Source organism: Pseudochaenichthys georgianus, chromosome 4 (genome assembly GCF_902827115.2).
Source record: "Pseudochaenichthys georgianus chromosome 4, fPseGeo1.2, whole genome shotgun sequence".
In the NCBI taxonomy this organism is placed as follows: Eukaryota; Metazoa; Chordata; class Actinopteri; order Perciformes; family Channichthyidae; genus Pseudochaenichthys; species Pseudochaenichthys georgianus.
The window spans coordinates 24,324,594-24,344,997 of NC_047506.1; the positions used below are offsets into that span (position 1 = coordinate 24,324,594).

Here is a 20,404-nt window from a genome sequence, read left to right on the forward strand (position 1 = left end):
CTGTTTTCACAAGCCCAGAGAGAGTCAACCCATATTCTGGAGAGAGAGGATCTCTCTCTCCTAGAAAGAAGGGTTTTATCTATAATGCCTGCCGAGTAGAGTCAGATTACGCAGACAAATGTCCTCGTAAAGCACCCGCTCAACATGGGTCTCCGGCGTGCGGAGAGTATTGGTTATTATGTAATGCGTAGTGGCACTACACCCGACTTTTCTAGTGCGGGACGCGCCTACGGGTGCTGTCCTTTCACGGAAGGTGGTCACCACGGACGCATGTCAGACAGGCTGATAGGGTATTTACGAAGGACGCCCGGTGAGAGGTCTCTAGAGCAGAGACCTCCAGCGGGCGCACGTAAATCACCCGGAGCTTTTAGCGGTGTTCCCCACCCTAAAACGCTTCCTGCCTTCTCTCAGAGGACACCATGTCCTCGTGAGGACAGACAACACGATATCGTGTATGAACCGCCAAGGGAGGTTGCGTTGTCTCCAGTCACACACACTGGCACACAAACTGATCCCTTGGAGCGGCAGACGTCTCCTCTCTCTGAGAGCGACACAGGTACCGGGAGTGATGCACCTCGGGACAAAACTACTGTCCAGAGGTGCACCACTCTATGCAGACTGGACTCCTCATCCAAGGATCGTGAGTCCGCTGTGGGTGCGTTACGGCGGAGCCGCGTTAAATATGTTCGCATAAAGAAAAAATGCTCAATGACAGCTGTTCTCTTTAATGCACGATTTAAACGCACTGTTAGGCGGGGACGCACTCGTACACGATTGACCTCCGGGTCCTCTGTATGCGTTCCCACCCCTGGCTCTGTTACCCCCAACTCTGGCCAGAGTGAAGGAGCAACGCCACACACTTACGGAGCGTCCACACTACAGCTTCAAAAAAAGCTTGGAGCTGGGCGTGTCTGGAGCTTGGGGATTTTATTCAAGCAACACGACCAACAACCAATCACATGAATCTCCCGCCCCCGACATACAAAGCAAAAAACCCCGGGGATTTTATGGGAGCAATATATATATAAACTCCCCAAACAGGCGAAAACCTACCAGTTTCACCCACTGTCTCTGCCACCTCCCTCCATGCCTGGTTCCTCCGGTTTGTATCCCGGTAGGTGAAGAGAGTCTGGTCATACAAAACCGGGTGATTTACTACGGCGATAGTTAGTCTCTCCTCCAACTTTTTTTGAAATATAGAAATGAACGGCGGGATATCTCTCCCAGCTTAGACGCGGTTTGATTGGCTACGGCTTCAGCTGTCAGATTTTCAGAAACGGATTTGATTGGCTGGCGCTGGCTACTCCGGCGTCTCCGGCGTCAGAAGTTGAACATTGTTCAACTTCTGACGCCGGAGACGGACCGCTCTGCTACCCACAATACAGTTCGGCGAAAAAGCGAGGCAACATGACGTCACCCCATTGAAAGTGAATGGGCAGATTGGAGTTTTCGACGCTGTCGACGCTGTAGTGTGGACGGGCCGTTACTCTGATGTTTCCGCCCTAGCCCGCAACGTACGGGCTGGCGGAGATATATCAGCTGTTTTGCGGGCAGCCATGGCAGCCCCCACCACGCAGGGACAGATTGTCTCAGGCGGGGGGGGCGATCCTTCACCCACGCCCAGAGTGCGGGCACTATGGGCCTGACCCGTGAGTGGTACAATCTGAATACAGTGGGACTCCCTCAGAAGGTGATAAACACTATTCAGAGTGCGAGAGCTTCCTCCACCAGGTCTCTTTACGACTGTAAGTGGAGGGTGTTTGAGGAGTGGTGCCTTCAAGAAGGACACATCTCTTTTCAATGTCCTGTCGGGGTGATTTTATCATTTCTACAGGACTTGATCGATAAACACAGAGCTTTCTCCACGATCAAGGTGTACCTGGCTGCTATTGCTGCATGCCATGTGGGCTTTGAGGGTAAGACGGCTAGCCAACATCCTTTGGTTTGCCGTTTTATGAAGGGAGCTCGCAGGCTCCTCCCTGTCTCCAGGTCGCTGGTGCCCTTATGGGACCTGGCAGTGGTTTTAAATGGGCTCAGAATGACCCCATTTGAACCCCTGGAAGGAGCTGACATGAAACATCTGTCACTCAAGACAGTGCTGTTACTGGCCCTGGCATCCGCCAAGCGGGTCAGCGATATTCATGCACTGTCTGTACATCCCTCATGCACTCAGTTCGCCCCAGGGCAAACGAGAGTGTTGTTGAAGCCCAACCCTGCCTTTACACCAAAGGTGGTTGGTTTGTGTACCCCAATTGACATTGAGGCATTTCCTCCGCAGCTGGTTTCCTCCGGGGAGCAGCAGCAGGATCTGTTGTGTCCAGTCCGGGCTTTACACACATATATGGACAGATCAAAGGAGCTTCGTCTTAATGACCAACTCTTCGTGTCCTGGGCTAACCCTCACAAGGGCAAGCCTGTTACTAAGCAATGGCTCTCCCACTGGATTGTGGAGGCAATTGCTTTGGCCTATACGAGTCAGAATTTGCAAGCACCTTCGGGTCTGCGGGCTCACTCGACTCGGGGCCTGGCTACATCCTGGGCTTTGTTCAAGGGTGTTTCCATCCAAGACATCTGTGCAGCGGCGAGCGGGTCCTCGCCGCGCACTTTTGTCCGCTTTTACAGGCTAGACGTCTCCGCTCCAAGCGTGGCCCGAGCAGTGCTGGGCACCTTGTTGAGTCGGGACTCTACCTGTTAAATTCTGGTTGATCGGAGATTTTCGAGATAAGCTCGTCTGGCAATACAGGAGCTACAATATCCCATAGTGAGACATCGAACGGAGTGTTATGAATGAGAACTATAGGTTACTTACGTAACCCCAGTCCTCGGAGTAACATGAAGTGAGATGTCTCACCAGACGGCCCTCCTTGCTATGGTGAAGCGAGAAGAGGTGCTTATTTTGAATGACGCATGCGTTGTGGCGCAAGCTACTTATAGGGGGTGATTTCCCCTGACGCTGACGTCAATATCACCAGCCAATCAGGATTGGCGTAATGAGATTGATGCTTCCGTTTGCTCCGCGATGAGGCGCATCCCATAGTGAGACATCTCACTTCATGTTACTCGGAGGACTGTGGTTACGTAAGTAACCTATAGTTTTATTGGACTGGAGTTGTCAGATTCAATTAAGATATTTTTTGTTGTCATTATTACAATGTCTAGAACATGTACATATTCAGTTTTTGTGGAATACATTCATCAAATTTGATTTTGAGCAGCTTATGCCTTTGTTGCAATATTACATACCTGGGTCAGTGTGGTAGTCAAAAGGTGCATGTGCACCTGTCATGGAGATTGCCCTTCTTATATGTTCACATATGGAAATAAAAAACAAATATAAATATAATGTCTTTGATAATTCACTATCACTAAGTTCTAAATGTGTCCTTGAATTAAGACCAGCATTGAATACATTAATACATTATTTCTGATAGCAGTATGTGCAATTATATCTCTAGCAATATTTTAGTTGTATCTTATCAGTTAATTAGTTACACAAATACATTTAACTCTTCTCTGGTTCTGGCAGAAACAGTTATTTCTGAAATGTTTTAGTAAGATAATTAGCCTATTATCATTAGCCAGACAGTATTGTGTGACTTGTTGAACTGGTTGACCTGCATGTGCGGGTGTAGGTATTCCTTTTATTATGATAATAGGCTAAGCCAGGTAGTATTGTGTGACTCAAGTGTACAATGTAAATAGGATTCAGATGATCGGGACACCTGGAAGGGGGTGGTGCATGCATTCCTTTTAGTGTGATCATAGGCTAAGCCAGACAAAATGAACACTTGTTCCACCACCCGATCTATTCCTTCAGGTAATCGAATACAATATAATAACCATATGTATTATTGATACATATTTATTAATTAATGTTTCCATTTCAGAATGCCACCAGCAAAGAGAGGTCCTGGATTCAGTGTGCAGGATGTGATGCCATACAAAAAGGAGAACGTGATTTTGAGAAGGAATCAGAGGACAGTGACACTGCTATGAGTGAATAAGAGGCAGATGAAGATGCCTGTGGACAAGTGGACAAAGAACACCAACAACCCAATTATGTGGACATAGAGCCCCAACCAAATAAACACACCAAGCCCCGTGACAGATATCGCTGGCTGCAAAAATATTTTATCAGTCCCAATACTGATTTTTCACAAACATGCAACTACAGGAACTGTTTTTGGGACTACCATTGCATTACTATTTAATCAATGACTATTCATAACAAATATGACTAATGTGTGATTATTATTCATGCTATATACTGATATAGGGCTAAGTAAGCACTCAATCCTGCAAATTAACCCTTAGTTGTTCAATATATTTATTTAGACAATGTGAGTAGAAATACAGAAATGCTGCTCCCACCGTTGGCCAGGCCAACGTTGCAATATTACAACATTTCTCTAAAAACGTACCAACACGTAAACAAATTGGAAAACTCTTTCATTTCTGCTCCAGAGGCTCCCTACAACAACATCTGAAAGGTCAAAAAAATGTATTTCTATATGTTGGCTATACAGGGTTAAATCTATTATGGTTTACAGCAGTGGTTCTCAAACTTTTTCTGTCAGGCCCCCCCCGGCAAGCTCCCCCGGGAAGATTTATTTTTAAACATTGAAGTTAAATGCATCAATCTGGTGCACTTTTAGAGCAACATGAAGAGATCTATGGATACCTCTCTCAACACCCATATGAAACAGAACTGTAAACAGATTTACTTTTTCTTTATGGATATTTTACAAACCCCTTTTAAACTTTATTCTTTTATTACTGTCATATAGTATTTCATACCTGTTTTTCATTTATTCTCTTATTTTTTTATAACTATAATGATCATATAAACGTGTGCCTCGGAAATAATTGTTTACATTAATGGTGACCAAAACATTTGAGACCCACTGAGATAACACTGAGAGAGTCCTTTAGCTCACTGAGTCTCTCAGTCTGACAGGAGAGGACTCTCCTCCACTTTGTTGTTGAAAAAACTCCTTATATCCGTTATCGTAGCTCGCTAGCACCGGAAGCTAACAACAATGATCTCCAGTATCTCTCTCTCGCGCACACAAAATGGCTCATTCCGCACACACACAGAGTCAAGCTTTAATGAAACACAGAGACTCAGACGTAATAGTACTGTACTGCATCATATTATTTTCGAATCAATCATTTTTGAAATTATGATTTTATTTTTTTTATCTTTTTTTTTTTGTATTACCATTTTTCTTCCTGGTCTCTCGCGCCCCCCCTGGCATACCTCTGCACCCCCCCACTTCGAGAACCACTGGTTTAGGGTATGACTCACATATACCTAATTATTCAAAATGATCTGCACAAGATCATGAACTATATACTTAATAATAACCAATGTTGGGAGTAACTCGCTACAAAGTAACGCGTTACAGTAATCAGATTACATCTGTCTGTAACGCGTTATTGTTGGTTCAGCAGTAATTACATTACAGTGACTACGCACAAAATGATCTTGTTACTTGCGTTACATTTAATGTCTTCGACTATCTGCATAATGGGAGAACAGAAAATGATATCAAACTTCCCTTTTCACATAGCAGAGATAAACAGGCGCAGCAAACATCGTGGAGGAAATGTTGCCTGTTTCATTATTACATCGATGGTTTCCTCTGTGAACTTTCTGAAACATATCGAGCAGGAAATACGTAACGGGTAGCCGCCATCAGACAGGAACACTTTTGCAAGCAACCTGGACCAGTGTTATGATGATGAAACTGAGCTAAAGAAAACACGGCTGATGTTCAAACAAAGAGCAGAAAACAGAGGTATTGTGTTGTCCTTATTAGATTAAGGATTTGTGCTGATCCGGGCATACATGAGGTTTAACTTCATATTGTTATTTCTCATCTGATTTATGTTGCATCTCAGGTGATTAAAGAGTAATCCAAAAGTAATGTTACTAATTACTTTCAGCAGTGTAACTAATAAGTAAAGTAAGGGATACTTTTTTCTAAAGTAACTAGTAGTGTGTAATGCGTTCTTTGAGTAACTGCCCCAACAATGATAATAACCTTTTTTAGCTAATTCAATTACACTATCTCTATCATGTTTAATACGTTGTTGCTGTCGAAAATGTCTGTGGTAATCTATTTAAAAAAAACATGAGTGCAATACAAACTAGAATAATAATAGATTTGATTTTCAAACAAGGACTACAAGATTACGTCCCAATGCAGGGACCCAGCTTAGTTAATATTTTACATGAAGTCTTAAAAGTACTGACTGAGGCGTGGCCTTTAGGAGTCTGATGCCCTGAGGCAGTTCAGTGACTTTGCCCCTGTACTCAGTGGCATTGAGCTGCATGTTAAAGAGTTCAAAATGTAACATGGAGATGAATGATATACAGTATGGCCTATGACTTTAAGACCTTGAAATGTTATCACACATTTGATGCAACAATCCACATTAAGTATTAATATCACCTACAGAGCTTAATGATATTCTCTAGTATTTTGTAATCCCAAATTTCAATGCAATTTCATTATTGAAAAACAGTTTTATCTGAGAAGTTGTTTCTTTTAACACATGTACCTGTACAACTGATTGGATGGTGATGAGTGGATGCTCCCCTGGTTTAAATGGAGGCACACTGAATTTTGTGATCATATTTATGACCTTGTTTGGTGGGTTTTAGCATATGTTTACATATTTGTTCTTGATGTTTTATGCATTCTATTACGTTTTTTATGAATGTTATGCTAAAAAGTGAGTGTGTTTAGCATCTAACTTGGACCCCTTGGAGACAATAAATCTTTAGTGAAATGATTGAAGATGTTGCATAGATTCAGTACGCAGGGATCAGTTGCTAAAATAAGGCTTTTGATCTTAGCAGCTGTGTCCTTATTTTTGGTTTCTTATTATCTCTGCCAAGGACATTATGTTTTTCTGTTTGTTTGTTAGCAGGGTTATAGAAAAACCTGTAGACCCGATTTTCATTAAACTTGGAAAGGGGAAGAATATGAAATGTTGCTTAAGATCGGAATCAATACGAGGATACACACATTATTTTTCTCCTACGACCGCCGACCACCAAGCTTTCCGAGTGCCCTTCTTGTTTTCATCCTTTTTCCAACCGAACAGCTAACACGGTGCTCCCTTAAAAACTGTTTCAGAGGATGCTCTGGGACTCCATTTCACATCCAACTTTTCTCCGTTTGCCGAACATCACAGCATTTTTACAGTTCAGCTCAGAAAGCCAAAGAGAATGCACGAAGACCGTTTCAATTTATTCCTGTGAAAGTTTTCAGCATGAATAAAACATCTCTCCTGACTTCAAAGGAAAAAAATAAAGCAAAATAATCATTTGGAATAGCACTTTTTCCAGATCTTTCTCATTGACACAAACGCTGAATAAATTCATTAATTTACAGTAACTGCTGTTTCAAGTGACAGTTGGTCTCATTAGAGGAAACCACGGTTTACTTTTCTAACATTCCCTTCAAAGCGGTATGAATATGAACTATATTTTTGTTCTCATTCTATCTTAAGCTGTGAACAAATAGAATGAAGGAACAGTAATATTTGACACACATTGAAATAATCATGGTTATCAAATCAGGGGTTTTGTTGAGTTTAGCTTTTATCTCCATCAGGAAGTGCATGAGAGACAGAGTGGGTGAAAGACACTACATCTATGAAAGTCTCTACCTGATCCGATGACTTCCTCTATTTTGACACAGGAGGGGTCGATTTCCTTGGCGAACTCCCTTACTGCCTCGTTGGGGTCCTCATAGGTGAAGGGGTCAATGTAGATCTTGACCCCCGGTGAACTATGACCATCAGACATTGTGGGAAAGGTCACAGTAGGGGTTGGCCCGCTGAACATGTCCGGCCTCATTGTCACCTCTGAGGAGAAAATAAGAAAGTCAAAGAGAGTGAAAATATAAACGCTGTTTTGGAAGTTGGTGTGTAAGCATTTTTAAAGCTGGAGCTCATTAAAGTGTCAGCACTGGTCGTACCTCCTCCTGCGTTGTACTGCTGCAGCTTGTCACCGTACACACTCTCCTTCAACTGCCTCCTCCTGCACACAGGAATAACACAAGAGCGGTTTGGGGGGATTGAGAAGAAAATGTTGCAGAAGAGTTAGAAATATAATTGGTTGTCAGCTGAGATGGGGTTCAAAATAAAGTCTTCCTTTATGTCAAAAGAAATCTGCTTAAGACAAGGAAAATGACTTTTAGGAATGCATTAGTATTTGATTGCTTGTTACTGTTCTGTGTTGTCAGCTTTGGTCCCGTGCTTTCATACGAGGATGGAACCAAATAAATGCACTGTGTTTTTGTTGTATGTGTCAACTTCACAATAGACACACACAAGAAGACAGAGACAGCCTTTCACTAGCTGTTGGTGGCAGGTCATGGGGTCACAGAAACTTTGTAGCATTTTTTAAAATTCCTGATCTACTTTGAAACCATTGGGGAATAAAAAATACATTATTTAAATGCAAAAGCCTTACATTTAGAATTGTGTTTTCTACGAATCATAAACAAATTGACATTTTTTAAGAAGGAAGCTAAGGAATACTTTTTCCTACATATGCCATTTCATATGCATTACCGTATACATTTTAAGATACATCTACTATAACAGTCCTATTTAATGAGTACATGTACAGCATGCAGCAGTATGTAAATCTAGTTTATGAATACTTATGAATAAAAAAAGGAAAATAAATGTTGTTTACTGTAACAAAAAGCTGATCAAATACACCAGACAAAACCCAATACATGACTAATGTATAAGGTCATTCTTGACTTTGGGAAAAAGTATTTATAAATATAATACAATTCTAAACTCAAGCTACATTTACTACCTGTCAACCTGATCATGTGGCTCAGTCATTATCCCATGACAATATTTATAATATAATATTCTAATAAGGAATCCTGCTCACAATCTTTTAAATTAACTTGGTTAGCATTCCAATTTAGCTGCTACTGCTTCAGGGTCCTGTAGCTGTGCATGCTTGGTCTCTGTCACGCTGTAATGGCTTTTCCTACTCGGCAATCAACATGTTTTCTGTCCAAAAGGGCCAATAAATTGTTGGGATACTGAGCGTTTACACTTTTAATAGTCTGGTCGTCACCCTTATCTTTTCAATGATTTGTTTTTCACACATTAAAAACTTCTTTTTAAATATTGCTATTAAATCCAATCACGTCAAAACATATTTAATACCTTGATCACGGACATTTTGATTGAACAATTACAATTATGTAAATTATGTGACAGGCAAACACGTGAGACAAACACGTGAATGCAGCATGTGTATCTGTTTGGGTGTACAGTATGTTGGTGTGTGTGTGTGTGTGTTACCTGGTACAGATGATGCCAATAGCAACCAATGATACGATACACACTCCACCAACTAAAGAGCCTGCAATCAGAGAGAGCTGCTGTCCGAGCTCTGACTTATACTCATCTACAAAAAAAACACACAGACACATTAAAAATATATAACATTTTGAAAAATACAGCACACACACACACACACACACACACACACACACACACACACACACACACACACACACACACACACACACACACACACACACACACACACACACACACACACACACACACACACACACACACACACACACACACACACACACACACACACACACACACACACACACACACACACACACACACACACACACACACACACACACACACACACACACACACACACACACACACACACACACACACACACACACACACACACACACACACTCACTCACTCACTCACTCACTCACTCACTCACTCACTCACTCTTACCGTCGGTGAGCGTTTGGAAGAGCATATCCTTGCTGTAGGCACCATATCCAGCCACAGTGCGGGCCCTCACCTGGACCACGTATCCGGTCCCTGGCCTCAGACCCTCCAGAACCACATTGGGAATCTTGCTCTGGACCATTGAACTGTTCAGCGATGAGGACAGGGACTGAAAGGAAGCATTGAAAGAGATGAATATGTTTCACAGCGAGACGGCAGACAATAACACTTCTACAGTCACAGATCCAGTTCCAATCTGTTAGTTTGTCAAACTGAGAATGGCTGGTATACATACACACAAAATACATTTTTCTATCACTATTGTAGAAAATGTCTTGAGTATTTGTATGTGTACCAGCCATTTTCAGTGTGACAAACCAACAGTAAAAAATGTTGGTCCAAATTGAGATGGAAAGATAATGGAGGCAGGGGCGGATCTACGGGGGGCAGTTGCCCCCCCACTGTAGAGCCTTGCCCCCCAGCTGCCCCCCTAACTTTTGTTTCCCTAAAACTGTACTAAAACAAACCTACACTATTTCCACAAGCTTCTCAAGCAACGAAACAAGCATTACATTAGTCAAAAGTGAATCATTTTAAATATCATTTTAGGCCCGTTAAAAACGCAGCTACGGCCCTGCATTAAACTGCGGAGCGGCGTTCACACAGACCGCGGCTCACACAGCTGCAGAGAGGGAACGAGCTGTCCCAGCACCTAGGGTGGATCAGCTTCCCCTGGGAGCATTTCCCGTTCCACTAGTTTTGTTTTTACTAAGGACGAGAGCTTGAAACTAAATATTAATAAAACGCAGCCATTTGAATCGATAGCGTTTAACAGACGGGCGCTGTTTGGGGCGATACGTTACAAAATACTACGCAGACAGCGCTAGCTGGGAGATCGATCACTTTGCTAAATTATGCGGTAGGCATACTATTAAATCCACGTAAACTACACATCACAGCAATGAGGCCAGATCAATGAAACCAGGATACATCCTTTACCGTAAAAACTGGATCTAAACACAGCTGACTGTGTGCGTTTGATCAATACTTTCTGATGTTATATTTATGATATGCTACTTATTAGCTACATGGCCCTAACGTGTACAGTTATACAAGCATTTGTACCAGTGCTTTTCACAAGTAGACTCTTGCAGGCCAGAGTAGCTGGAGTGATTCAACAACAACAAAAATATATATCTGAGAAGTGATCAGGACGAACAGAGAGAGGGAAAGGAAAAGAGAGTTCACTGAAGAGACCAGGAAGGTCAGAGCAGGAGGAAGAGGAGGAGATGAAGACATTAGTGAAGAAGAAGACATGTAGGCTGTGAGGATTGGAATAAAGATGAAGTGTCAGAAAGAGGGATAGAGGCAGTGATCAGGAGGCAGATGAGACTCCAGCTGGACCACATGGTATGTTCTTATTCTCCTTACATGTTCCATCACAGCAGCACAATCTAGCAGCTCTTAGTATTGACAAATATTGATTGAAATGTGTTGCTGCACAGGTCACCTTTAGCTCTCTGAAGAGATGGGTGATGTCATTTGTGTACTTAATTATAACTAAGTACTTTTACTGTACTTACAGTAAGCAGAATTCTGAGTATTCTCTGAATCGGGTGCCTTTTGGGTTTTTACATCTTTGAAAAATTAAACCAAAATGTTTGGTCAACATCTGGTAGTGAACTACTTACATGTTCCCACCTCAGGCACAAAATATAAATAATTATAGGAATTTCCTTGAAAAAATTTAACAGGGTTGAAGTTTTTGACAAAAAGTAGGCCTGAGACCTTGTTTAGCTAAGATATGGCACCACATGGAAGTCAAGGACATTACAAAATTGTAATATTTTGCAAAACTATTGTTTATTTTGTAATAAACAATTATTTACTATTATTAATTCATATAACAGAGTTGAAATGTTGAGCATGTCAATCTTAATCTGAAAATACAAAAACTGAAATAAGAGAAGAAACTGACACTTGCCTTTCTTTGCCATCTTTTCTTCAGAAGACTTTTGTGATGTAATTCCCTCAATGCAGATCAGATATGGGCTGATACATTATTTTAACTTAATAGGAGGGTAAATGGTATGGCTTGACGGGGTTGAAACAAACTGAGGGACGTGTGTCAATATTGCAATTTCATAGATAATTCAAGTATTTTTTCAGAATTTCTTTTTGATCAGTTAAAGTTGACAATCATATGATTATATTAGCAGCAACATTTTGGGATAATTGGCCATTTTGATTTGTTTAATATTAAATTAATATGTAATAATGCTTCGTGAGGACATGCAAATATGTCTGTCTACTACTAAGACAACCAATCTTTTAAAAACAAAATATATATATACATTTAGTTTTACATTGTAATGCAAAACAACCTGTTTCATTAATTCATTTCATTTCAAACCTTTATTTATACAGATAAATCCCATTGAGATCATTGATCTCTTTTTCAAGGGAGACCTGCTCAAGTAGTTCCACATGAAACATAAAAACATAAACAGAACAACAAAAGGACATCATACAGCATCATTTACATAATTATCCACATAAGCAGTTACCAATAGCTTCCGATTGACTAGCATCAAAATATTTTAAAGCAATGTATTTCATTGCTTTAAAATACATTTTGTAGTTTCCTTTCATTTAAAATAGTTGAAGTAAGGTTGGGGGACTCAAAGGGCACCCGATTGTTTGTCTGAACACCTTGTTTCTCTTGTGCATTAAGAACACCTGTGTTAGGGCATGAATTAACAATAAATAGGTTATATACAGTATAAAATACCACGTACTGTCCGCCCTCCCATGCCACCCTGGCATGACCTCTTGCCCCCCCTTTGCCACCCCATGTAAAATGTTCTAGAACCGCCACTGAATGGAGGTGAATGAAATTTAGTTTTTCTCAAATATTTTTTCCAGAAGCATTGTCCAAGAGTGATCCACATTCCCTTAGAATGAATGTGTTTTATTGGAACTACTTTCTACTGAAATAAAATCAATGGAACATTTACTTTATTCTCTACACAAAATTGAAAAGCTTTTTGTGTCTTCGCTGCTTTATAGAATGTTATGAATATGATACCAGTGTATAAGACCAAACTGAAGAGAAGTAAACCAGAAAAGAAAGTAATAAGGACATGGACAAATGAAAGTAGGGAACAGTGGAAAGCCTGTTTTGATTTGACAGATTGGGACATTTTTCAGGAAGGTTCACTAGATGAAATAACTACTGTTACCAATGACTATATCAACTTCTGTGTAGAACTAGTTGTTTCCACTAAAGAAATACAAATCTATCCAAATAATAAATCTTATGTGACCAAGGACATTAAAACCGTTATAAATACCAGGAAAATAGCTTTCAAAAACAAAGACTATGGAGCACTTAAACAGACAGAGCAAGAACTGAAAGTCAAATTGAGGGAATAAAAACTGGCACAGAGAGCTTTTGGAAAATGCTTTTAAAGCCAAAAACCCCAAAAAAGTATGGGACACCATGAAAACCATGACAGGAATGTCACCCTCAGCTAAACCCATTGTGACAGAAAATGAATTTTGTTTTGCTAACGAACTAAACACGTTCTTTACCCGTTTCGAGTCACTGGATAATTCTGCAAAGTGCACTGAAATGCTCGAAACAGTATAATTCCTACTTCCTCTGACACAATTACCATCAGTGTCGAAGAGGTCAGAAAAACATTTCAGTGCACTAACACCAAGAAAGCGGCTGGGCCAGACGGGTGCAGCAGTTTTCTGCTGAAAAACTTTGCTACTGAGCTGGCTCCAGTGTGGCAACCCATCTTTCAGGCTTCCATGGACACGCACACCATCCCTCTGTCATGGAAAACTTCCCACATCAAACCGCTGCCCAAAATTCCATGCCCAAAAGAACATAAGGACTACAGACCAATAGCCCTCACATCAGTGATTATGAAATCACTAGAAAGAATTCTGCTCCGATTCCTTAGCAGTACAACACAAGACAAACTTGATCCATACCAATTTGCCTATAAACAAGGGTGCGGTACGGAAGATGCTGTGGCCACTTTGGTTCACATCATAACTAAACATTTAGACAAACGTAACACTTATGCAAGAGCCCTCTTCCTAGACTTCTCATCAGCATTCAACACAATACAAGCAGACATCTTGGTGTCAAAAATGGCCAAAATTGAAGTAAATCCATACCTGATTTACTGGTATGCTGCTTTCCTCACCAGTAGAGAGCAACTTGTGAAGGTTAACAAAACCCTGTCATCTGCCATCACAACCAATGTAGGGCCCCCCCCCCCCAGGACTGCGTGAGTTCAGCTGTGCTCTTTACTCTATACACTGATGATTGTCGTACCAACACACCAAATCAAGTCATCATTAAGTACTCTGATGATACTGCAATAATATCTGCTCAGTTACACAGACGACCCTGAGCTGCACCAACAGGCTGTAAATCAGGTGGTCGAGTGGACTGATAACAATGCTCTTGAGATCAACACCAAGAAAACTGAGGAAATCATTTTTGGCTCACCATCCGACTCCCATAAAGTCCCCATTGTCATCCATACAGATGAGATCAAGCAGGGAGTTTCATACAAATACCTGACCATCTGCTGTCATGGAAGGACCACATTGAATATCTGTGCAAAAGGACAAAACAAAGAATGTATTTTCTCTGCCGTCTTAGGTCTTTTGGCGCGAGCAGAGACATTCTTCTGTTGTTCTTTCCATCTGTGATCATGTACATTCTACAGTACTGCAATACTACCTGGTACAAATGTCTGTCGGCAGCGTTAAAATCAAAACTGCTCCACCTGTTAAAGATCTGCTCAAAGATTGTTGGTCAACCCTGTCAGAGACTCTATGACTCAGCCTATCATAACAACCTAGTGAGGCTGTCCAACAACATCATCTCTGACCCAAACCATGTTCTGAACAGTGAATATGAACTGCTACCATCTAAATCGGAGATACAGGGTCCCACCATTCAATAAAGTCAGACTGAAGCACTCCTTTGTGCATCAGTCAGTCCTCACAGTAAACACAGAGCTAAATCCCAGATCAAATGCACGCTGAAGGCTCTTTGAGCATCTTTGAGCATGTTTTTCTCTCACTGATTGTGCTGTTATGTTAAATGTTTGTGTTTCATGTATTTGTGTATGCATATTTGTCTGTTGATGTTGGACATGGAGCTGCTGTGACGCAAGTCAAATTTCAGACTTGATCTGACAATAAAGTAATATCGTATCGTAACGTATAGTTTCAACTCTCCACCACGTCCAGATTGGAAGTAGTGTGTTCTGAATAAATTGTCCCTATGAAAGTTGGTGATAGTAAGTTCTACAGAGTTACTGGTTCATTGTTTCTGGGAAGACACATTGCCATTACTTTTTACTTTGTTCAGAGTTTTGTGCACCACAAATAAAATTCCATTTCCTCCATTTAGCCAGAGTGGTGACAGAGGAAAATACAAAAGGACATCATTCAAAGCCCCGGCACATACAACCTTAACTATTTGAAATGCAAGACACCAGTATAAAAAAAAGGTTTTCTTTCAGCCATTTTGTCCAGATTAACCTTCCCCATATTTTCTTCAGTTTTTTCATCCATCTCCTTCAAATAACTGAGTGATAATGCAGTTAATTAGTTTTTGTCCACAGAGAAAGATCTACCGGAGCATCTGGGCCTCTTGCTGCTCCTGAGGTGAATCAGGCTAAGCTACAACCTTTTACCTCGATCTTGCTACGCTGTCCTTCTATGCTTCTTCTCCCCCATTTCTTTCAGATAAGAAGAGTTTTTACTGCGGCAATATCGAAACGGTCCAGAGGGAACGACAGATATGGTGTTGGGAAGGCTTGAAAGGACAGGGGAGGGATCCATGCTGTGAGGTTGAAGGAGGTGGAGGGGTGGACAGCAGAGCGAAGAGGAGAGGAACAGAGATGAGGACGGTGATGAGGAGAACAGTTCAGGAGGGAAGGAAGTGTAAGGGTGGAAAAAGGGGGTTATCAAAGGAGGGCATGCACATGCATACAAATGGGTTAATCATGAGTGTCTTTTTATTAAATGTTATTTATGTTATCATTGTAAATCTTAATTACATCCCCCTTGATCTTCTGGAATCCCTATATATATGTCGTTGCTGGCTATTTTTATTGGCACTTTAAAGAAATAAGATGTTTTATGTGATGTACTAGTGTGATTCCTGTGTACACAAAGTACTTTGGTGTACTGTATCTAACATCAATAGGCTATAATCTTATTTTATCTTTATATTGAATCCTTTATCTGTTTTTTTTACTGCACATATTTTATTTCATTCTATTTCAATGTAAATACTGCTTTCTTTTACTATATTTTTTCTTATTTTTTAATGTTATTATAGTGTTCTTAAAATAGTTCTCTATCTGTGTTTTTTTTATTTTACTTGTATGTACTGTATGTACCACGACACCAAGTCAAATTCTTCGTACGTGTCAACCTACCTGGTAATAAACCCGTTTCTGATTCTGAATTGCTAAACTTTTTAAATACTGTAGAATAACTGTCCAGAGTCTTCTGTCAAAATTAGGACACAACACATGGACAGCTACAGAATGAGCTGGGAGAAAATAATAGAGTTATACCTGGAGAAAATGGGGGTAGTGTGTTGTGGTGGGGCTTGGATTGGAAGGTGTGTGTGTGTGCAGTGGGGTGGAGGGGGGCTCTATGCTTGCCACAGTGAGAAGGTTAGGGGGCAACCCATCTGGGAAGGTCTGGAAGCCAGAGATAAGTATTGAGGGAAAATCCTGCCTCCCTGTGCCATATCAAATTTACAACATTAAAACCTCATTATCTAAAGAGTCACTATGAGGGGAGGGAGGGGAGGAAGGTGGAGAAATGGCGGTACAGTTCAGCTGTCTGGTAAGAAAAACCTGTCCTCTCTCCAGGCTTATCAAACCGCTCCCCGAGGACATCTTCATTTGAGCTAAAATTAGTCGCTTCATTTGGTTGGCTTGTCTTCAGTGAAACATGTAGTATTCCTCCCTTCTTATGATGTATATCAAGGAAGAAGAATGAAAAGGAGAAACAATGAAAGAACTCATAATGGCCAGCTTTTGATTCTTGGTCTTAATTGGCTTCCATGTTAAATAATGTTAAAGCACAGGCAGCACTATACAGTATAAGGCCGACTTAGAGTAAAGCCGTTGCCCTGATTTTGACAAAGAAAGTTTTTATCAGTGACAGTCAGACTGCAGCGACAGAGCATGTCTCAGCGAGTGCAGCTCTTCACACTCTGTCCTCTACTCTAACTCTAACTCACTATAATTGCTCTCCGAGCTGCATGATGCTCAACTCTCTCCCTCTGCTTTTTTCCATCCTTTCCTGGAACTTTGCTTAAAACCAAACTATGGGCCCCCCCCCCGCCTCTTGAGATGTATTTGTATTGTTAAGGTTTTCTTTTTTCTGTCACATTATTCCCCGGTCACCTAGTACTTCTATTCTTTTTTAAATAGGGTTCACAGCATGAGCTTTCCAGGTGATTTCCTATAATATTGTGGATAGTCTCACATTTAGAGAGCCTCTCTCCCGTATGCATACATTTCTTGTTTAAATAAGGTTTTTTTTTAAGCTACGTGTTTCATATAAGCATTTTCTGATCCATCACCTTCATACTGTACATACAAAACAAAGAGTTGTCTCTTGGTAGGATTCACATTACATTACGAGAGGGAACACATTTAAATAGTTTAAGTTTAAGTTGAGCGCTGTTGTTTATGTGCTGTTGACAGTCAACACTTTATATTTGAACTACAGTTCAAGAGCTCTGCAGAGTTGAATCTGCACTATTTTCCCATGAACATAAAAATACGTTTTGATAATGGCATTCATGCATTTCACAGCAAAATATATTTGTGAATCCTATTTCATGAATAAAAAGAGGAATGAGGAAAGATGCAACTCAGCTTTCATTATACAAAACCTTTGACAGTGAATCTGAGTTGACTATTTTAGTAGCATTTCAAAATGTAAGATGGGAATAAAATGTTTTTGAATATAATACCAAAAATATTATATTCGTACTTTATGCATATACCAGCATACATCAATGTTTATATTATTAACCCTCCTCTTATTGTAAAGCGACTTTGAGCCTATGAAAAGTGTTATAGAAATACAATTTATTATTATTTCATTTAAAGTTGAAAAGTTATCAAAAGCATAAAAAAAAACATAAATGCAAACTAGTATAATAATTAACATTAGAATAAGAATGAATATAGTAATGAACAGTTGTGTCAGTGTTACATGATTAAAGATACACTTCCTCTTCGCCACACAGTGACAAGATAGTCATATGGTGTTCTGCAAAACAATTGGACTCTATGACTTTGGAGGGTTTTAACTGGAAAAATAGATTAAAAAAAGCCAGCTGTGAATACTCTTGAGCCTTTACAGTTGTACAGTAGTTATGATGTTATCTCAGTATTTTATCGAGTTATGGAGGCACCAACTCACTGTCAGTATTAGAAAGAAAGGAAGAAATAAAGGCAGAGACTAGCAGTGGTATCCCAAAAAAAATGCCCAAAACTATTTTCTTCTCCTTAAAAAAAAAAAAGGAGATAAATGGCAGGAAATCAAATGTGGGCTGTGGATGAGGCGGCATGTTGTTCTTTCTGGTGTACAGTATCTCACACAAACACTTGTAGGTGCTTTACACATTGTTTTTAATCTGTTTGCAGTGAAAGTCTATCTGTTTTCGCAGCCGTTGGCTCTGCTTCTGAAAAGATTTGCTCAGCTTCGGGTGATAGATACGCTTTTAATTTAACTTTCAAGCTCCAAAAATATTGCTTTCCACTGACTCAATTACAAAGAAGACAAGATATGCAGTCCCGGTTTGTCCCCTCAATGGAGTTATTTTTATGTCCCGGAGCAGCAGTCTTTGAGGAGAAAGCAATCAGCTTCTTCACGTGAATCTGATGCACTTATTGATGACCTGGAATTGACATTCTTTGTGCCGGATAGTTTGATAATTGGACTCTGGCAGTGAACTGTTTTGTACCTTCAATCTGCTGGTACACACTAGTAAGGACAATGTACACTACAGGGCAGCTGGAGGGTTAAATTGCTTCAGTCGGACAGTATTTTTTACGGAGCAGAGGAGTAGGACATTTGATTTCAGGAGCATCCACAATAGCCAGTAAATTGGAGCTTCTTTCCCCTCGTCTTCAAGTGATTCAGCTACCAAACGAGCTTCCAGTGCTCTCAAGATGTTGACATACACGACAAGAAGTGAGGTGACATTTTACCATCATATTCACTCTCTGATCTCTTTTGCAAAACAGTGAAAACAAGCCAATGAAATAGGGTAAAACATCTGGAGAGAGATCTGCTGCTTCTTTGCATAAAAAGGAGCCGGTTGACGTGGTTTGGGCATCTGATAAGGATGATTCCTGGGTGCATCCTCTTGAAGGATTTCTGGCCAGATCAAAACTGGCTCAGTAGGAGACCCTATGTAGAATCAGAACACGCTGGAAAGATCATATCTCAGCTGGCTTGAGGTGCTGCAAGAAGTTCGTCTTGAAGTCTTGAGACTTTTCCCTTTGATTCTTATACCAAGTAGCCAAGTTCTCAAGAGTTTGGTTTAAGGACATACAGGCAACTTCTCAATAAGCACATGTCATGTCTGTGAGTTCATCTTTTGATCATTGGCAATGGCAAAGAAGGTTTCATAAATGAAGGTTTGAAATAAAAGGCAGTCTGTGATGTCGTTTGGCAAAGATTGAGACACCAAGGTCAGATCAACAGTGAGCTCAGGAGATGAATGTAGGAAAATCATTTCACTCAACAAACAATGCAGCAATATGAGTGGCTGCAGTCCACAAACACTACATTCCTCCCAATGGATATTGGATTATGTGTGACAATTGAGCCTATGGTGAAAAACTGCATCCACGCTTTAACATGATATCATGAGAAAATGAACATGCATATTCAGGACATGACAACAGTCAGGGTAACATTTTGTTTTTGTATACTGTTATTTTGTATATATTGATTGTTGTGCTTTTATGTATGTCTTAATGTGTGCATAATTATGTATAAGTGTGTCTGTTGATTGTGATACTGAAGGTATATATATATTTTTATATATATTTGTATTTTGTATTTGGGATTGTGGGAAACGGTATTTCAATCTCTCTGTCTGACAATAAAGTTGACTTTGACTTTCCATTATTGTCTGAGGTATTTTTTCCTTTTAGAAATATAATAGTGATATGTTGACGGTACTAGACAGTAGACATACAATATGAGTTGCTTGACCATTTAAAAAAAGGTATTAATTGGATCTCCCAGAGCCAACAGACCATAATTAGATTCCATTTTGCGTCATACAGCTTATGAAACCATGGCCCCTTGAACTAAATCAGTTGTTCATGGAAGAAAGATACACAGCTTTGTAAAATACAATAAATCAATAAACCTTTCTTTCATAATTTAGTTGAAGTGATATAGGCTTACTGTTTGACAGGACCTCACTGTGGCCACTTATTAATGAATAGATGCTCTTTTTTAAGAGTACAACAATTGATGTGTGCTGGAACA

At 40.3% G+C, this 20,404-nt stretch overlaps 1 protein-coding gene across 1 annotated transcript in view; it reads right to left on the reverse strand.

Moving 5' to 3' along the window:
• LOC117445655 (ephrin type-B receptor 1-like) overlaps positions 1-20,404 on the reverse strand; it is a 115,708-nt gene that overhangs the window by 30,196 nt on the left and 65,108 nt on the right. Inside the window, exons 10-13 of the mRNA XM_034081430.2 lie at positions 9,824-9,989; positions 9,352-9,457; positions 7,995-8,056; positions 7,684-7,881 (exon numbers count right to left, since the gene is read on the reverse strand). Of these exons, the coding sequence (XP_033937321.1) occupies positions 7,684-7,881; positions 7,995-8,056; positions 9,352-9,457; positions 9,824-9,989 (532 nt within the window). The remainder of the gene's footprint in view (positions 1-7,683; positions 7,882-7,994; positions 8,057-9,351; positions 9,458-9,823; positions 9,990-20,404) is intronic.